At 57.7% G+C, this 18108-nt stretch overlaps 3 protein-coding genes across 9 annotated transcripts; 1 reads left to right on the top strand and 2 right to left on the bottom strand.

Moving 5' to 3' along the window:
* The first annotated feature begins 278 nt into the window (after window positions 1-278).
* On the top strand, window positions 279-18101 carry fig4a (FIG4 phosphoinositide 5-phosphatase a). Of its 6 annotated transcripts, none has more exons than XM_085937114.1 (25): window positions 280-510; window positions 10566-10670; window positions 10742-10840; window positions 10958-11081; window positions 11373-11529; window positions 11626-11676; window positions 11758-11927; window positions 12010-12138; window positions 12222-12322; window positions 12391-12553; window positions 12629-12726; window positions 13177-13266; window positions 13377-13510; window positions 13582-13698; window positions 13855-13900; window positions 13991-14139; window positions 14209-14375; window positions 14456-14594; window positions 14905-14963; window positions 15035-15182; window positions 15237-15320; window positions 15572-15773; window positions 16439-16548; window positions 16892-16969; window positions 17790-18101. In XM_085937114.1, the coding sequence occupies exons 2-25, from the start codon at window positions 10608-10610 to the stop codon at window positions 17965-17967; spliced, it is 2856 nt and encodes a 951-aa protein (XP_085793240.1). In that variant the 5' UTR covers window positions 280-510; window positions 10566-10607; the 3' UTR covers window positions 17968-18101. The 6 variants fall into 6 exon arrangements, with proteins under 6 accessions (XP_085793244.1, XP_085793240.1, XP_085793241.1 ...); XM_085937113.1 differs by lacking the exon at window positions 280-510 and adding an exon at window positions 9487-10348; XM_085937115.1 differs by lacking the exons at window positions 280-510; window positions 13177-13266 and adding an exon at window positions 9486-10348 and having other exon boundaries at window positions 13290-13510.
* On the bottom strand, window positions 600-1655 carry LOC147042004 (uncharacterized). The gene is made up of 2 exons (XM_085937143.1): window positions 1354-1655; window positions 600-1048 (listed from the first exon to the last, which is right to left on the bottom strand). The coding sequence occupies exons 1-2, from the start codon at window positions 1552-1554 to the stop codon at window positions 911-913; spliced, it is 339 nt and encodes a 112-aa protein (XP_085793269.1). The 5' UTR covers window positions 1555-1655; the 3' UTR covers window positions 600-910.
* On the bottom strand, window positions 1801-10122 carry ak9 (adenylate kinase 9). 2 transcript variants are annotated; one of them, XM_085937108.1, is made up of 35 exons: window positions 9829-10122; window positions 9653-9759; window positions 9460-9523; window positions 9330-9382; window positions 9173-9284; window positions 8991-9103; window positions 8763-8924; window positions 8395-8532; window positions 8251-8325; window positions 8083-8178; window positions 7855-7994; window positions 7467-7783; window positions 7382-7402; window positions 7174-7289; window positions 6937-7087; window positions 6805-6840; window positions 6588-6734; window positions 6354-6520; window positions 6014-6229; window positions 5716-5949; window positions 5531-5652; window positions 5246-5465; window positions 5111-5176; window positions 4842-5048; window positions 4538-4756; window positions 4241-4457; window positions 3924-4125; window positions 3661-3807; window positions 3353-3570; window positions 3067-3263; window positions 2799-2968; window positions 2614-2712; window positions 2366-2468; window positions 2171-2285; window positions 1801-2086 (listed from the first exon to the last, which is right to left on the bottom strand). In XM_085937108.1, exons 2-35 carry the CDS (start codon window positions 9740-9742, stop codon window positions 1863-1865), a joined length of 4974 nt encoding a protein of 1657 aa, XP_085793234.1. In that variant the 5' UTR covers window positions 9743-9759; window positions 9829-10122; the 3' UTR covers window positions 1801-1862. The 2 variants fall into 2 exon arrangements, with proteins under 2 accessions (XP_085793234.1, XP_085793233.1); XM_085937107.1 differs by having other exon boundaries at window positions 4842-5176; window positions 5531-5577; window positions 5691-5949.
* Window positions 18102-18108: the final 7 nt, after the last annotated feature.

The raw sequence follows: 18108 nt of genomic DNA, 5'->3' as shown, positions 1-18108 counted from the left end.
CCTGTCTTCAATCACCTTTCCTGACGTCACGTCCACCGTGCAACCCAGGCCACCCTTCTCCTGCACGTTGAATGTCCCTTAGCGCGCGAGCGCCACGATGCCTGCCTGCATGCCCGCATGGCTGCCCGCCTGGCTGCCCGCCTGCCTGCCCGCCTGCCTGCCCGCCTGCCTGCCCGCCTGCCTGCCCGCCTGCCTGCCCGCCTGCCTGCCCGCCTGCCTGCCCGCCCGCCTGCTCCTGTGCAAAGTCCTTGTTGCTTCAATTTCACGCTGCATGCCCATGACGACATGGCCTTTGGGGTGGCACGCTTTTGGCCGGCGCTCAGGAAGTGAAATACTGACTGTCGGCGACAACTTCCGTCAATCCCAAACAAATGGCTGCCGGACTAGGAGATGCAGTGGATGAGGAGGAACGGCGAGGCCGCCCCGGCCCGGAGGTCGCCTTGCGTGTGGAAATGTAAAAGTGCATGGGACTTGGAAACATTCGGAGCACCGACCGGACTTCAGGGAAATGTAAGTCAAATGAATGTTGCTTGCATTTTTCATTTGAATGATTTCTTCAATTCTGCGATGGATAGTCGAATGTGTGCATTTATTTTTGATAAAACATCACGCGAGTTACACACGCGTGCGTCTCTGATGTTTACGCGCTGACAGCTAGCCAGGCAATACTTCTTTCATCCGCGGGGGCGCGGTGTTGCTATTCAATTTAACCAGAGCGAACCATTTTGGCAGCTTTAATAAAAAAAAAACAACAACTATTGGTTGGGCCCAAATGTAAACATCATTCAAAGCAAACCGTTGTTACTTCTAGAAGTCAGCTAGTTTAATGCTAACGTTTAAGGAGAAAGGCCATAGAAACGAGCATGGATGATGATGATGACACGGTCGACGGAATCCAGAGAAGAGATGTTTAGGTTGTGTTCCTTGCTGGGCTGAAGTCTGGCACAAAGGTGGCAACCACATTGGCGGGCGTGGAGTAGCACAAAGCCAAATTGTACAGGCCCAGCATGAAGCACTTCCAGGTGGAGCGCAGCGCTTTGCCCACATTCTGCAAGACAAACGTTTGCAAATCCAGCTCGCTCGTACAACCACAACGGCCCAGCGGGGCTTGTTTCCTCAGCTTCCACTCCTAATGGAAACGCCATTGTCTGCTGACCTCCTTCGTACAGGAAATACATCAATGGCAAAGCGGGCGTCAAATGAAAGGCAATTTGGCTCGGAAAGCTGTCCAATTTCAACTGTGTGAAAAAGCCCAAAAAATAGACAGTGTACGTCGGAAAATGAGGCCTCGGATGACCAAATAAAACCAGCCGTCGTCAAGGAAGCAAGCGGAATAGCTAAGCAGTGACCCACCTTTCTCAGATGTTTGTACTGTTCCTTCTTGTTCTTTCCCTCCACTTCCTCCTCCGCTTCTCGCTGGTGGAGCGGCCGGTAGCGCTGGGCCCAGAAAGCCAAGCGGAGCTCCCGGCGCCGCTGCTCGGCCTCCTCGCACTCCACGTGTTGCTGGTACGAGGCCCGGTGCCGCCACCGCGGTATTGTTGCTTTGGGCTTCATGGTGGTTGTGGAGGATGTTGCGGGGTGACGTGGGTGTGTGTGTGTGTGTGTGTGTGTGTGGGGGGGGGTCCTCAGCTTCCTGGACACGTCCACAGCATTGCAGTGAAGCTGGCGCCAAGTCCTTCATGGTGCTCCTCCTCTTGTTTGCACTCATTGGTGCCTTTGCTTCCAATAGTGTTTTGGGTGCTTGAATGAAAGGCAAGCTTTTTTTTTTTTTTTTCCCCACTTCAGCCAAAAGTAGATGTGAGTGACTACTCTCTAGGTGCATATGTAGATTTCCTTTATTATGGTGTTCACAAGCACATTGATCACAAGGCTGGATTTGCAGACGGCGCTTGGCTCTGGGCCGCCACTCTCAAGGCCAGAAACCTTTTCAGCTTCAAGTCAAAGTCCACGGGCCGTTCGCCGGGGAGCTTGTAGTTGCCTCTCATCACCGAGCTCAGGTAGGGAATGAGCTCGCAGTTCTCCTCAAAGCAGGCCAACTTCTTTTTGTACATCTGCCGAATGTGTTCCGTGCTTCTGTGGTTGAATGCTGCAGGGGGGGGGGGGGGGGGCAAAAGCTTGGCTAGCCGTTAGTAGGCGCGAGCCGGCGTGAGGGAGGCAGGGCAGGGCCTACCTTTCATGTAGAAGGCCAGGTAGTGGAGAGCCGAGCGTTCCATACTGAAGAAGGGAAACTTGGGCTTCAGGCACCCCACCGCCGTCATGGCCTTGATGACCCCCACCGCCACACCCTTGGGGGGAGCACAGCAAATGGCCGTTTGGCCCTCCTCTGGGGAAGTGTGACAGCTTGACATATGGGCTGCTTTCTGACCTGCTCCAGGTAGCCCAGCGTGGGGAGGGAGGTGAGTGGGATGGGCTCGCAAAGAGGGGGAACCTTACTGGGCAGCTTGAGGTCCCAGTAGAGTTCCGGAGCGCTTGAGGAAGGAAGCGTCGCAGCCGACCAGCCAGCCGGTCAGCCAGCCAGCCGGTCAGCCAGCCGGTCAGCCAGCCGGCCAGCCATCCATCCATCCATCCATCCATCCATCCATCCATCCAGCCATCCAGCGGACTTTGGCTTACCTCAAAAACTTGTACTGCTTCTCCTTGGTCTCACAAGTGTAGAGCCGCTCTCGGTATTCCAGCGCAAATTCCAAGCTGCCGTGGACCAGGGCTTCGTACCTTGCGAGATAGGGAGGGAGGGAGGGAGGGAGGGAGCCAGGGGTTGTCGAAGCCATCGTTGCTGTTTTTCTTCTCATCGGGTGTACCTGAGTTTGCCGTCCAGATAGGTGACTGGGCAGAAGCCTTTCATCTCAATTTGCTGAGGGAATCTGTTCTTCACCTCCGCCTCCGTTAGCTTCCTCGGGAGCCGGTCTGCTCGCGGAAGGGGGCGTGGGCAGCGGGGGCTGACAAATTCATCCGGACTGGCCAGAAAGATCTGGCGGAAAAATCCATGGCGCTTCAGAGCGAGCGCCGGGACGGAAAAGGCTTTTCGACGGGCGGGCCAGCGAGCGAGCGAGCGAGCGAGCGACCGACCTCCAAATGCTCGGCGTCGCACATCTTGAAATATCGCCTGTTGTATTCGGCGGCGTACGTGAGCGATGGCGTTTCTGAGCAGTCCACCAGGTGGTCTCGCAGAGCCAGGCACACCGGGCAGTAGTGGGCGAACTCTCCGATCCGACGCTGAAACTCTTGCGGCGTGACGCATTGCCTGTTGATGCAGCCCGCTTGACCTGCATCAGCAAGGCGCGCACGGTTGGAGCAGCGGGCGGCCGGCCAACCGGGCGGCTTCCTTCCTTCCTTTTGCTCTCCGAGAACTTACCGCTTCTGGTTCTCCTCAGGTAGGTGTGGACCTGCTCCATGCTGACGCTGATCTCCTTAATCAGGCGCTCCCAGATGTACCACTTGCTCTTGAGTCCGTCCGCCGGGATCCAGTTGTCGTACTGCTGGCGGAAGTGGCGGCTCATCAGCTCGGCTTCCCGCCGGTAGCACGTGTTGCGAATGTGGAGGATCTCGGCGCTGTCGTGCATCAGGTGAGGCCTGTCGCCAAGCCAAAAACAAACAAACAAACGGCTCAGTGCCGGCCGGCTGGCGGTTCATCGTCCGAGGGTGACGACGAGGCTTTCGGACTTGTTCTCCTCCATCTTGCTGGCCAGGCCTCGCTTGAGCACCTCCACCGTATCCAGCTCCATCTCCACCACCATCATGGGGATGATGCTGTTGGCCTGCATCACTTCCGCTTGCTTCATGGTCATGGGAAAGCCATCCAGCACGTACCTGGAATACCACAAATCTTCTTTATCCTCTGCAAAGAGTGACACATATTGGTGACGAGCTGGGAGCATCTCATAGGTGCATTCATATGAAGTGCAGTCAAATATGGACTGACGCACCCTTGCGTACTGCAGACCAAGCTCATGAGCACCTTCTTCAGGCACTGGATGGCCAGTTCATCGGGCACCACCAGGCCTTGGTTGAGATGCAGCTTCATCTGCACCGCCAGGTCGCTGTGCTCCTGCTCCTCGAGAATGCGGCGCATGACGCCACCCATGGACAACAGGTCCAGACCGTATTTCTGCGCAAACATGCTCGCCACTGCGTAGACAAATGTGCAAATACAATGGAAAGCCCCAAAGCTGACCCCTGTGGAAAAACTGAAGGAATTGTGCCAAAGGGAAGACCCCAAAAAAAGAGCCATTTAGGCACTCGCCACTGGTTTTGCCCGATTTGGGAGGTCCGACGACGGCCATTTTCACAGGGAGCATCGGGTAGGGCTTCGGCTGCCTGAGGTACTTCAAGGGATTGAGCGTGAACGTTTGCTGGTTCTTCTTGGAGCCGAAGAAGTAGATGTATTGGTTGAAGAGCACGGGAAAGGCCGTTTCCAGAGGCCACAGCACGGGCTGGATCAGCTCCCTTTCGCCGTAGCGCTGCGGGCGGGCGGGCGGGCAGGCGGGGATGACGAGGCTCGTTGTCGGGAAGATGGCCTGTGCCTCGGCCGCAACTTTACCTTGACGGGGTCCGTGCAGCCAAAGGCGCTGTGGAACTTGTACGAGTAGAGCAGGAGCAGCTGTGCCAGCTTGTACGAGATGGGCTGGCATTTTTGGAAGAGCGACTCGCGGTTGAGCTGCAGCGGCTCCACTTTCAGGAGCAGCTGGCGCCGGACGACGGGCGTCTTGCGGGAGGCGTTGATGGATATCCGGGGAATTTTCAGTTCGCTCAGAACCTCCTGTGCGGAAAGGGAGGAGAGAAAAAAAAAAAACCTTGCAGAGAGCTCCAAAAAAGTGCCTTTGATTTGTGCTGGCTAGGTTTACCAGCACGATGGCCATGTTGTTTGAGTCGGCCACGTAACGCTCTTCAATTTCCGTGTTGAGCCTCTCGGCGGTGGCCTCCTCGGCTTCGTCGTCGTCCTTGAACTCGTCGTACTTTTCCACCGGGTACTCCTCCTCCAAAATGGCCTCGATCTCGTCCTCGATGTTGGCAGAGTCTTCGTCGTCCTCGTCTTCCGCCCGGCAACTAAACTGGTTTGGAGAGGAGAAATGGGGCGGCGGCGCTGGACGCGGCCGGCTGGCGCGTGGCTTACTTTGGCCGTGGAAGAGGCGGCTTTCTCCTCCATGAGTTCCGCCCTCCGCTTGGTAATGTTCTCCTCCTGCGTGGTGAAAGGCAAACGGCGCTCAGCGGCGCAAGTGTGCAGCGGCAAGGGCCGAGGAGGACCTACCCGAGCCTTGGTGTGTATTTCGCGGAGGAGGTCGAGCAAAGCTTCGCGTTGCTGGCAGTGAGCTCGCCACCTGCTCCAGAATTTGGGCAAGAGGCGCGCCTGAATGTCCTCCACGCCTGCCATCAAGGTGACCACGGCGTCGGGATAAAGATGATGCTGCATCATGTGCTGCACCTCCTCGGTGTTGTGAGGGAAATCCTCCAGGATGAAACCCGTGGACCTGAAAGGGCGTTTCGCACGTTGGACGCTGTCAGAAGGTAACCCTAACCCTAACCCTGCCATTACAAGTAAGGCTCCTCTTTCCAGTACGGGTTGACGATCTCCTCCAGGACCTGCGAACTCAACGGAACGTCATCGGCCAAGTAGGCCTTGATGCCCATTTCCTCATCGGTCAGCCCCGCGTCCTCCTAATGAGCAAAGGAAGAAGAGGAAGTTCCAAGCGCACCTCCGTTTGTCACCGTCCGGGTCACCTCGGGGGGCTCCTCTCCTTGAGCGTCCTCGATGGCCGCCTTCAAGGCCTTGAGATGCTCCTCGGTGGACTCGTCGGCGGGGTTGACCCGCTGCTTGACCTTTGGCGCCAGAAGCCTTTGCAGATGTTCCCTGAACTGAATGTGGAAGAGGCCCAGCTGCTGGGCCAGCCACTCGCCTTGCGTGGTCTTGCCCGAGCCGCGGCATCCCAGCACAAAGATGCGCAGGGCGGGAGGCTGAAAGAGGCGGGTGGCTGGCAATGGATCTGGCTCATAGTGCCCCCCCCCCACCGGCCGGTACCTTGAGAAGCTGGTTTCGGCCCACAAACTGCTCGGGAGAGAGCATGAAGACCTCCCTGGCGTCCACGTTAGAGAAGTAGTAGACCTTTTCACGAAACTTGGCCGATATCTCGTCGGTGCTGGGCACCAGCGCGTTCTGCTTTTTCAGCACCACCGGGCAGAAGATGAAGGTGTCACCAAAAGCCCTCTTGGAAGTGGCGTCGGACGCCGATTCTGACTTTGAGAGCGAGAAAAGCATTTTCAGTCGAGGGTTTGGAAAGATGAAGACATGGCTGCATCGTCAAAGCCTTTGGAGCCATCTGTCTAGAAGGGGCGGGCGGGCGGGCGGGGCCTCCACTGACGTCGTCCCCCTCCTCCTCTTCTTCTTCTTCCTCCTCCTCCTCGTCCGTGTCCTCGGCGGAGTCGTCGTCGTCGTCGTCCACTTCCAGATTTGCGATGGCTTCGATATCTTCCGCCTCCTCGTCCAAGTCGACGGCGGAGAACTCTCTGGGCAAGTACTTGAAGGGCTCTGTGAAAGGGCCGCATGTGGTTTTTGCCTTTTGCTGGCCACGGACTGGCGAGGACCCCAAACTCACTCTCCATCAGCTGGGCAATCTCATCCAGAAGTTCCTCGGGGCGCCTGCCGCCCGTCTGCAGCACCGAGTGGCTTATGCTGAGCGAGAGCTGCAGGGCTTCCCATTGTCTGGTGAACTGATCCTTCTCCGCTTTGGGCTCGGCCTTATCTGAAGGCCCGACGGACAAATGCGGTGAGAGAGGCGTTTTCGTGGGGGGGGGGCCAAAAGCGTCTCTTACCTTCGCCCGTCTCTGTCTGCGGAGCGCCGCCCTGATCTGCGATGCCAACGGAGTCATGAAAAGGCCATCCACGCACGCACGCACGCACGCACGCACGCACGCACGGACGGGGCCGGCGAGGAGGAGGCTTACCTGGCAAAGTGCCCTCTGTGTGCAGGAGACAGAAGAGGAAATCGGGATGGATCCCGGCGCGCTGTAAAGCCTCCAACTGCGAGGCGTTCCTGGGAAAGTTGTCCAGCACCCAGCCGTTGCCCACGTCGACGCCCTGGTGGCAAGCCTCGTTCTGGGAAAAGAAGAAAAGATGCTTTTTGAAGGCTGGCGCCGCCCCATTCAACCTTTGCAGCTGTTGGGAAAGGAAAAAGTTCCTACTTCCTTGACCACCTTCATCAGAGCCTGGGCGTAGATTTCCTTGGCGGCGTCCTGTTTTTTGGCCTCTTCCAGAGCCGTTTGCACCAGGGCCACCACTTCGGGATGGCTCTCGGTCACTGAGGAGAGCGCAAGAGCGTTTACGCCTGCCGCCGCCGCCTCCTCCTTTTCATCTCGCGAGCGGCACGGCACGGCACGGCACGGCGCTCACCTTCCACGGCCGGGGTTCCATCTGAGGAGGCAAAGGATCAAAGCTGAGGTCGCCACGACAAACGCCGGCCACGACGGGAACTTGCCGGAGCTCTGCTCGTTTTGCTGCTTGGTCCTGATTTTCTCCATGGCGGCCAGCACGCTGTCCTCTTTGACTTTAGCCAGCCACTCCGTCTCCAGCTCGGCCAGCAGCGGCTCGGCCAGTTTCTCCAGCTCCAGCACGGACACGTTGTGCCTGGCCCCCATCAGGACGGAGAGCTCGGGCCTCCCCGACGCCGCCGTTCCGATGATGGACACCCTGCAGGGCGGGCTGGGCATGGGCGGGAGGAGGTAGCGCCTGGGGTTGCTCACAAACTTGTCGTAGGCTTCTTGCGACGAAAGGATATACATTTTGTCCCGGAAGCTGCGGGACGGGAGGAGAAGGTCGCTCGAGACCACGCCGCCTTCAAAGCACACGCACACACACACACCCACCCAACGGAGAATTCGGGTTTTCCGGGGACGAGCCGTCCTTCCTTCAGGGCCACCGGACAACTTCGCCCCCAGCGGCTCCTCCTCCAGCGGAAGCCCGGCACCAGCATCCTGGAGGAGGACATGAACCTCAGGAGGTCCTCCTACAAAGCAAAGCAAAGCAGAGGGGAGGGGAGCCGGCTGCGTTGGCACACACCGGTCGGGCGCGCTCGGAACAAAACCGCCACTGACCGTTTCGATGTCTTCGGGCAGCTCTTCGTCCTGATGGAGGACAACCGGAACGGACACGCGCTGGATGGCCATGGATCCCAGACGGGACAGGACAAACTAAAAGGCCACAGGGACACGTCGGCGGCTGGCCGGGGGCACGGGCCGTGCTGTTTGTGCCGAGCCGCTTACCAAGAGCAACTCGTCCGGGGTGTCGCTCCCGTCCACCTCCAACAGGTAAATGGGGTTGTGGTCCATCATGTAGTCCTGAGTGACCACCACGTCAAGCAAAGCCAGTTTGGCTGACGATCGGTGCCGTGCCGTGCCGTACCGTACCTCCAGCGGCCTGAGGATGTTCTCTTTGTACGTGTTGATTCGAAAAGAAGTGTTTCCGGCCTGGCGTTCGGGGATCCACACCAGCTGGTCGATGGTGCACCTGGGCGCGCTTTGCTCCTCTTCGTCTTCATCCTCATCCTGCAAGACATCAAGCGTCTCTGTTTTTCTGCCCGTGTCAGCTTCACTATCTATCTATCTATCTATCTATCTATCTATCTATCTATCTATCTATCTATCTATCTATCTATCTATCTATCTATCTATCTATCTATCTATCTATCTATCTATCTACCTACCTACCTACCTACCTACCTACCTACCTACCTACCTACCTACCTACCTACCTACCTACCTACCTACCTACCTACCTCCGAGTCTTCCTTGTCCTCCTCCTCCGCCCCTTCCTCTTCTATGAATCCCGTGACGTGGAACTCATTGTCCACTTTCCATTGATCTTGATTGTAGAGAAGGCCCGTCATGGGGTGCTGCTTCTGACTGGAGAGCCTCTGGACCAGGTCATTGTCGTCACACTGAAAGGGGGAGCGCACCTTGGCGTGCTTTGTTTGCGCTGCGTGCGGCGGCAAGGGCGACATCACCTTGATGTTGATGATGAAGTCCGGCTTGAGCTTGAGCTTCCTGATGGTTTCCATCTGCTCCTCCACGCCGACGCCCTCTTCCGACATGTACGGCAGGCAGCTCAAGACGTAGCCTGCCGCGCGTGACCACCCGCGTGTTCAGCCTCGGAGCGGGAGGACGGCGGCGGTTAAGCGAGCCTCACCGTAGTGCTCCGCTTTGGTGGAGCTCAACATGTCCAGTATGAGGCCAAGGACCACGTCTTCCGGGACCCTTTTGCCCGCATTGAGAATATCCAGGAGCTGTGAAAAGATTGGCTTTAGTGCGGGGGGGTTGGAGGAGCTCTGCGCAGAAGGTGTTACCTTCACGCCATCCTCTGTTTGACTTCTGATGTGGGAGTCCAGGACCTCCGTGTCTGCCGTCAGGGACCGTGGGACGGAATGAGCGAACGGAAAAGGCCGACAGGGCGAGCGAGACGAGAGAGACGCTTACCGTCGATTAAAACGCAGCCCCAGGTGTCTGCAATGTTTTTGGCCAGGGTGGATTTGCCGACGCCCTGCAACCAACGGCGGAAGTCACAAATGTGAAGCGTGTGAGCTTGTTATTGAGCCTCCGAGCAGAATCTTCAAAGGCACTTTAGCCACAAGGTTTCTTTGTCAAGTTGACTGTGAAAGTGACCATTTACCGGCCTTCCCACCACAAGGAAGCAAGTGGGTTTGGAAAGCAGACGCTCTCTCTCGGCGTCGTCTTCCATGAGATTGTCCACCAGATCCATGAGTCCACCTTCAATGACTGCAATAAAGCAAATGAGGCAAAAAGTCATCAGAGCATCTCGATTTGACGTCAATGTGCAGTTCTTACCAGGTTTGTCGGTGGTGAGGAGCTGACCTGTTGGTAACGGCAGATTGGAAAAGCGTTTCTCAGGCAGGCGATTAAGAAAGAAAATGTTGACAGCTTCCTCCAGACGGTGGCGTCTGTTACCATAGCAACTGTCAACAAGCCTTTCCCTAGCCTGTTTTGCGGCGATTTCATAGAGATCTTAAACGTGCTACCTTGGATTAAAGAGACCATTTGAAATGTATCCAATCAGGCCGAAAAGTTCAACTTGTCATTGAAAGTAAGCCCGTGTGTACTTTTTGGTCTTCGCCGGGCGCCGTACTGACTGACTGACGGCTTGCTTCCGCCTTCATGTCACCTGACATCGACGAGTGGCTGAATTTGCTAGCGAAATCCACCGGCGCTTTCTGATGCCTACAAAACACGTTTGAAGCGTTTATCTGGGCTACCTGCGGCCAGATGTATACTGGCGCCCCGCCCCCCCGCCGCGTGTGACCAGCCTCGCCTCGCCACGCCACTCGTCGCTTGACTCATTCATTCAACGGTGAGCAGAATTCGATCAACTTTCTGACAGGCTCTTGGGCCACAGGGTGGGTAGAAAACAAACATCTCAATCAATCAATCAATCCAAATGCAGTACACTTCAAATGTGTACCTCCATCCATCCATCCATCCAGGGTGTGTCTCTTCAGCCTGCGCAACATCCATTCCTCAATACACCGAATTGCCAATCTTTTCACCACTCTTCTTCTTCCATTCAGTTCTTCTTTTGGCTTGGCTGCAGTCAAGCTGACTGAGCAAACATGCCTCAGTCCGCAGCTGTCATAAGTGGGCTCCAGAGGATGGTTCTATACGAGACCCGAGCCGTGAGTCCATCGCTACGATCGCGAAACAAAGGAGAACGGAACCTCGGGCAATCGGTCGCTTTCTCTTGCAGAGGTACTTTTTGGTGGGGAGCAATCAGGCTCAGACCAAACACAGAGTGCTGAAGATCGACCGTACCGAACCCAAGGACCTGCTCATCATTGACGACAAGGTGAGCCGGCGGCGGGGCGGCGTCGCCGCCGCTAGCGAGCTAATGTCAGACAGCTCATTGTTTGTGACCACCGCTTGCCAATGCGCCCTTTTGTCATGGCATGGCATGGCATGGCAGCACGTGTACAGCCAGCAGGAGGTGCGCGAGTTGCTGGGTCGTCTGGACTTGGGAAACCGCACAAAGATGGCCCAAAAGGGTCCGTCGGGACTCTCCAGGGCTGTGACGGCCGTCGGCGTGGTGGGTGCGTATGCCAGCCGGCCGGCCGGCGCTCTCTGGTCACGAAAGAAGCCAACGTGTTTGTTGAGTTCCGCAAGTGCCAGCGATTTCGGGTGACGGAGCCACGGCCGGCGGGCCGGGCTCTGGCGTCGCTCGCTCGCTCGGCCCTATTGTAACGTTGTGCTAACCTTTACTAGCTTGTCCTTAAGTTGCGGGTCGACAACACGTGACTCTTTGGCATTTGCTCCAATCCGTCGCCGGTGACGTTCTGGGTGGCCCACTTTTGCCCGCCCGCTCTTATTTTTGTCTTTGGCAGGCTTTGTGCGCTTCCTGGAGGGCTACTACATAGTGTTGATCACCAAACGGCGAAAAATGGCCGACATCGGGGGCCACTCTGTGTACAAAATTGAGGACACGACCATGATCTACATTCCCAACGACTCGGTGCGGGTGGCGCACCCCGACGAAGCCAGGTACGCGCCGGCCCGCCCGGTGCCCGCCCGGTGCCCGCTGGGCCTGGCCAAAGCCCAAAGGTTTCAAACGTTTCTTTCTCCGCCTCTCCTCCCCAGATATGTCCGGATCTTCCAAAACATGGACTTATCCAGTAACTTTTACTTCAGGTACAATTTGTGTTGTCATTGTTTGATGGCAGAGCGCGCGAGTGCGATTGTTGTGCTGTTTTGCCTCCCGTTGGGCCGCAGCCAGAGCTACGACCTGAGCCACTCGCTGCAGCACAACCTGACGCTGCTGCGGAGGCCTTACGAGCAGTGGGCCGGCCAGGAGCAGGCCGGCCGGGAGCAGAACGTCGCCGCCGCGCCCCAGCGACGAGACGGCTTTGACATCTTTGAAGATGAGGGCTTGCCCGCTCAAGGTGGGTAGGAAGCGCCAGCCAGCGCCCTCGCCTCGCCCGGCCCGGCCCGGCCCCGTGTTTTGTTAACCTGGGTCGGCCGCAGTGGTTTACGGGGTGCGCGCCGAGCCCTACTCCAAGTACGTGTGGAACGGGAACCTGCTGCGGCGTGTCAAGGACGTGGTGCACCCCGACTGGCTCTTGTACATCATCCACGGCTTTTGCGGCCAGTCCAGTATCCTTCTCGCCGACCTAGTTGAGCGCCCCGCCCCCAGCGTAAGCCAAACGTGGCCTCCTTCCTTCACCGACCCGTGGCAGAGCTGCTCATTTACGGCCGCCCGGTGCACGTGACCCTCATCGCCAGGCGCTCCAGCAAATTTGCCGGCACCCGCTTCCTGAAAAGAGGCGCCAACTGCCAGGTAGAAAGCGCACCTGTCTGTCTGTCTGTCTGTCTGTGGCTCCATTGATTTGATCCGCCGGCGGCCAGGGCGACGTGGCCAACGAAGTGGAGACGGAGCAGATGGTCCACGACGCCTCGGTGATGTCCTTCCGGGTGGGAAGCTACTCGTCCTACGTGCAAACGCGAGGCTCCGTCCCGCTCTACTGGTCCCAGGACATTTCCACCATGATGCCCAAGCCCCCGATCCGACGTAAGGACGGAAAGGGTCTGAGAGCCCTCGGGTCTGCTTCTGGTTCCATTTTCTTTCTTCCCGTCTTTGTGTCAGTGGACCGAGCGGACCCGTACGCACACGTGGCCGCTCTTCATTTTGACCAGATGCTGCAGCGCTTTGGATCGCCCATCATCATCCTCAACCTGGTCAAGGTAAGCGGCGCTAATACACTGAGCAAACGCCAGAAAATTGGCTGCCTTTCTTTGTCGCACGGGCCTCACGTGCCGCTCGTGCCGCTCGCTTTCTCTCTCTCATTTGCATTGGCCGGCACAATGGGTAGCGCACGCACGCACGCACGCACGCACGCGGCTTTCAGGCTCACGTTGCCTCTGGGCGGGGAAGTGTGAGCCCGCGCCACCGACCAATCGCAGGCCTCCCGCATCCGCACAAGCCGCGGCCATGTGATTTTTTTATTTAATAACTGTCCGTTAATAGCAGCGACAACCTAATGGGCTTTTAGCCGTAAAAGCGTGACGACGAGGGCGGCGTGATGCGGCCGGCCGCCGCCTCGTTTCCGAGGAAGCGCAAGTGTGCACGCGCTTTTCTTCGGAGGCTAATTCAATGAGCACTTAACCACGTCTCCCTCTCTCTCCTGCGAGGAGAGGGCTTCCCGCGCCACAAGCAAAGGCGCAGGCCAGGAAATTGAGTGGAGCCAAATTGCAGAAAAGTTTCAGCGTTGTAGTGACACGCAGGTCATTTTCTCGTTTGCTCCAAGTTGGCCCTCTCCCGAGCGAGGGTGCCATCTTGCGTGACGCTCGCTGGCGCGCCATCTCGCCTAAGCCCTCTTTGGCTTGCGCGGCAGAAACGAGAGAAAAGGAAACACGAGAAGATTTTGAGCGAGGAGCTGCATCCCGCCGTCATCAACCTGAACCAGTTCCTGCCGCAGCAGCACGCCATCGAGTACATCGCCTGGGACATGGCCCGCTACACCAAGAGGTAGCCAGACTAGCTGCCACTTGGGTTAGCACTTTTGGAGTGACCTTTCCTGCTTTTGCTCCGTTCCGCAGCAAGTTGTGCAACGTCCTGGACCGTCTGAGTATGATCGCCGAGAACGTGGTCAAGCGAACGGGCTTTTTTGTCAACCGAGCAGATTTCTACTGTCACGCGCTCCACCCCGATGAAAGGTGAGAGAGAGAGACGCTTCACAGTTTGATCCCCAGAGCGTAGAGAAAGCAGATTTGGTCTTCAAGTGCGTCTTTGCATGAATGACCTACCGCTCTGAATATTGAATGCAAATGACCTTGGTGGTAATGAGCTAGCTTGGCCTGCTTTCTCCGCAGATGGGGCGACTTGGGCGGAAGCATTTCGGCCGCTGGGCGAGCGCAGGTTGGTCCGCTTCGCCCGTCGTGGCCTTCTTCACTTGGCGCTCTTGTTTGGATTAGCTTTTTTTTTTTTTTTTTTTTCTCTTCTGCCCAGACGGGTGTGCTCAGGACCAACTGCGTGGACTGTCTGGACCGAACCAACACGGCCCAGTTCATGGTGGGCAAGTGCGCGCTCGCCTATCAACTCTACGCGCTGGGAATGATCGACAAGCCCAAGCTCCAGTTTGACACGGACTGCGTCAGGTGAGGCCCGGACGGCCGTACGGGCTCGACGGGAGCGCTGAGACCTTTGCCGGTCGCTGCGCTTGTCAGGCTGTTTGAGGAGCTGTACGAGGACCACGGCGACACGCTTTCGCTGCAGTACGGCGGCTCGCAGCTGGTGCACCGGGTCAAGACCTACCGCAAGATCGCGCCCTGGACGCAGCACTCCAAAGACATCATGCAGACGCTGTCGCGCTACTACAGCAACGCTTTCTCAGGTGGCGGCCGGCTCGGGCAGGCGGAGCTCTTCGGCCCGGGCCGGCAGGTGACCGCGGGCGGCCGGCCGTTTGCTTTGCAGATGCCGACAGACAGGATGCCATCAACTTGTTCCTTCAAGTGTACCAGCCGGCGGAGAACAGGCCGCACCTGTGGGACCTGCCCACCGACTTCTACCTGCACCAGAAAAGCACCATGGCTCTCCCAGCGGACCGCCGCAGGTACGCCGCCACGCTAGCGCTCGCTGCATGGCTCGTCTGTTTTATCTGTTTGCCGTCTTTGTGCTTGCGTAAATTTGACCCAGTTTCCCGTGAAATGTGGCCCAGAAAGCAGCACGCTGGCTGGCTGGCTGGCTGGGTGGCTGGCTGGGTGGCTGGCTGGCCGGCTGGCCTTTCGGTCGGCCGTCATAGGCGGCGCACTCGCTCCCATTGTTCACGCAGAATAGAAAGAAGGAGGCCCTGCCCCCCGTGGGCCATTTGCCACCGCCGCGTGGCCTTTGAGCATTTACACACGTGTGTCTTTGTTTGTCAGCTACACCTTGTGGTGGTCAGAGGGAGTCCTCTCCTACCTCCCCATCGCCTTGGACCAAGGTAGCGTGCGCGGCGAGCAGGATTATTTGGCGGGCGTTTTGCGGGGCCTGACGTGGCGTCACGCTCGGCAGTCCCGTGCGAGCAAACCATGAAGAAGCTGGCGGTCAAGCGAGTCAACCGTTCGGACGAGAGCGTCGACATCTACGCCGAGTTCTTCAGACCCTACGAGCTCACCTCCTTCGACGACACCTTCTGCAAGGCCATGACCAACTCGGCCAGGTGCGGCGGCGGCGCGTTGCTAGCGGCGCCGGGCTAACCACTTTCTCCTTCCAGGGAGTTCATGCCCAAAACGGTGGGGGTGGATCCCAGCCCCTTCACCGTCCGCAAACCGGAGGAGACGGCCAAATCCGTGCTGGGGTGAGTCCCTAGTTGGCCAGAAATGCCCCCCGACACTACTTTTGTGCAAATGAAGCTCACCCCAAAAGAACGTGCGTTTGGCGTGATGGATGGCCGTGCCGTCCTAATCTCTTTTGAAAGGCGGCTTGAAATATGACTACGGCAGCAAATGAGTTTTGCGTCTCGCGACCGGCCGTCGACTTTGACCGAGCGCCGCCGTGCGACTCTGTTAACGGATGAACCCGTTTTTTTCCCTCCCCCCTTCAATGTAGCAACAAGAGCACCAAGGAGGAGACGCTGGTGCAGAGGAAGACTGCGGCCAGCGCGCCGCCTCCGCCCAGCGAGGAGGCCATTTCCAGCTCCTCGGAGGACGACTCTGAGGAGGAGCGTGACGACGACGCCTCCGTCTCGCAGCGCTCCACCCCGGTCAAGCTTTGGTCGGCCGATTCCGGAGAGGGCGTTCGTGCCCACGAGGTCCGGCGTGGCCTGACTTTTCTTAATTCTTGACATTTGCAAGTCAGAGGTCCGAGGAGCCCGTTTACGTTTTTTTTCAATCAACCGAGGAATTATCTTTATACTTTTAAATGACTCTGTTTATGCCCCCCCCCCCCCCCCACACACACACACACACAGACACACACTTGTGCTGCTTTTTCATGAATATTTGGTTTTGTGCTCTCTCTCGCTCACGTGTGTGCTACGCCCCCCCCACCAAGCCCTGGCTGGGCCCAGGCCAGTCCAGTCCAGTCCAGGCCAGGCCAGGCTTCCTTCCCACCTCGGCTGGCGCTCACATTGCCCTCGTGTTGCCAAGGCCCGCCCCCGCTGCCCACGTGAAGTACATCACGCTGTGGCAATATTGAAACGTGGGATCATCACCGTGTTTGCCTTGTAACGATAGGTTTGCTATTCCGTCCCTTGCGGATCCGCAGCGCCGACCTGCTCTCCTCCCCCGGCGGCGCCGATCAATCCCAATCTAGTAGAAATTGAAAGCGTTGCGTAAAGCGTTTGCCGCTGACGATCTGCGCGGTTGCGTAAGCGGACCTCTGGCTCTGCAGGCATTTACCAAGCCAAAGGCCGTTTATTTCCAGATGCGTTTGAAGCCAATGTGCCCTCGGTGACGCTTGTCGCCCCTTTTCCAGGAGAGCCAGCAGCAGCAGCCGCAGCAGCAGCCGCAGCCGGCCTTCAAGGAGCCCTACGGCCTCAATCTGGCCAAGTTCCCCGCCGAGCAAGACCTGCTCATCTACGAGCGGTAACTCCCACTCGCAACTTGTCGCCGCTTGCTTTGCGGACCGTAGCGGCCGGCCCGTCGACTGGCCACGTTTTGTCCTTTTTGGCCTGCCCCCTTTGCGGCAAAACCTTTCCTTCAAAGCCACCACGTCACCAAAGTCGCCATTTCGGGAGCGTCCGAAAATGCGCTTGAACTCGCACCGCTCCGCACCGCACCGCTCGACTTGATTTTCGCTTTTTGCCTGCGACAAATGCGCCGCTGGAGAATAATGACAAGGAACGCGCCTTCATTAGGGAGTCAGCTAATCAATACATTCATAATCAAAGTCCTGAAGCATTTTCTCCGCTCGTGTGTGTTTTGCCAGCTTTGCGCGGCTGGGCGAGAGCCAGCAGCGGCGAGCGGCCAAGAGCGAGCACCTCCACCTGCCCAACGTCACCCGCTTGTGAGTAATGCCTGACTGACCTCTCTCTCTCTCCTTCCTTCAACAAGAAAAGCGAGGTCGCTAAGTGGCGTCCCCGACCGCGAGACGTTTTATCCCGGGCCCCTCGGCCCTCGGGTCGGCCACTTTGCTCCCCGCTGTCTGAGCTCGCCTTTCGCCCGCTGACTCAAAAGCGCTCGTATTTTTCTCTTGGCTCAAACATAAAAAAAGAAAAAAACCTCCCACACGTGGCTTGGAAATGTGCGAGCTCTGTGGTGGCCATTTTGCCCGCAAGGCGCGTCGGGGAAACAAATGATTGCTTGGAGCGTGCTGGCGAAATGAACATTTTGATTGTGAATGAGACCCATTGCTATGGAGCCACGGATTGCCACTGGCGTTCCTTGCCAGGACCCAAAGAGGATGAATGAAAGGAGACTTGGGCCGCCGCCACGTGTTTTCCTTCCTTCCTTCCTTCCTTCCTTCCTTCCTTCCTTCCTTCCTTCCTTCCTTCCTTCCGTCTTCCAACCCGTCTCTCCCCTTTGCGTGTGTATGTGTGTGTGTTACGCAACAGAGCAAAACATGTTGACACTCGTGGAGCCCCCCCCCTCCTCCCTCACTCTGTCCGTCCGTCCGTAAAGCAGGCGGACGCGTCATGGGCCAGGCCGGTGGGGGGGGGGTAGCTCGTTTGATGGATTTTGCCATCGATTGCGCCGTCGAGCTTCAGCTCGCTCTGAGGAAATCGTAAGCTCGGAACGCTTCGGAGGAATTGACGTTTGCGATCGTCAGTAAAGGTGTTACAAATATTCTTGACCGCCGTCCATCTGTGTGTGTGCGCCTCCCGCAGAGAGCCGCTGTCCCGCTTCCCGCAAGACAGCGTGTACGCGGCCTCGCCGCCGCAGGTGGACGCCGACAGCCGCCGCGTCTTCGAGAGCCACGTGATGGCGGCCCGCGGCCAAGTGGGGCCTCTTTGCCGCGAAGACGTGCTGATGTACAGGGAGTATGTCAAGAACAGATACATGTGACGGTGACGGCGGCCCACGTTGTTCTGGTCGTTCTTTGAAAAGGCCCGTCTCATTTTCAGAGCTGCCTTTTTTTGTGTGTTGAATAAATGGAAGCAACCAAATGGAGAGCCCCAAAAGTGGCACGGGAGGTTTTTCACCCCT

Source organism: Syngnathus leptorhynchus, chromosome 18 (assembly GCF_054491065.1).
Source record: "Syngnathus leptorhynchus isolate UIUO chromosome 18, UIUO_Slep, whole genome shotgun sequence".
Classification (NCBI taxonomy): domain Eukaryota; kingdom Metazoa; phylum Chordata; class Actinopteri; order Syngnathiformes; family Syngnathidae; genus Syngnathus; species Syngnathus leptorhynchus.
The sequence above is the reverse complement of the archived record's forward strand: the minus strand, read 5'-3'. Positions and strand labels throughout refer to the sequence as shown.

Excerpts from the sequence above, each read along its gene's own strand:
- ak9 (XM_085937107.1), bottom strand. The coding sequence starts at position 9,742 with ATGGATCTGGTGGACAATCTCATGGAAGACGACGCCGAGAGAGAGCGT. Across the intron at positions 9,285-9,329 it reads AAACAGAGGATGGCGTGAAG|CCAATCTTTTCACAGCTCCT; the intron begins GTAACACCTTCT and ends CCCGCACTAAAG. Across the intron at positions 4,757-4,841 it reads ACAACATGGCCATCGTGCTG|GAGGTTCTGAGCGAACTGAA; the intron begins GTAAACCTAGCC and ends CTTTCCGCACAG.
- LOC147042004 (XM_085937143.1), bottom strand. The coding sequence starts at position 1,554 with ATGAAGCCCAAAGCAACAATACCGCGGTGGCGGCACCGGGCCTCGTAC. Across the intron at positions 1,049-1,353 it reads AGTACAAACATCTGAGAAAG|AATGTGGGCAAAGCGCTGCG; the intron begins GTGGGTCACTGC and ends TTTGTCTTGCAG.
- fig4a (XM_085937114.1), top strand. The coding sequence starts at position 10,608 with ATGCCTCAGTCCGCAGCTGTCATAAGTGGGCTCCAGAGGATGGTTCTA. Across the intron at positions 12,727-13,176 it reads TCATCCTCAACCTGGTCAAG|AGGGCTTCCCGCGCCACAAG; the intron begins GTAAGCGGCGCT and ends TCCTGCGAGGAG. Across the intron at positions 15,183-15,236 it reads GCCATGACCAACTCGGCCAG|GGAGTTCATGCCCAAAACGG; the intron begins GTGCGGCGGCGG and ends TTCTCCTTCCAG.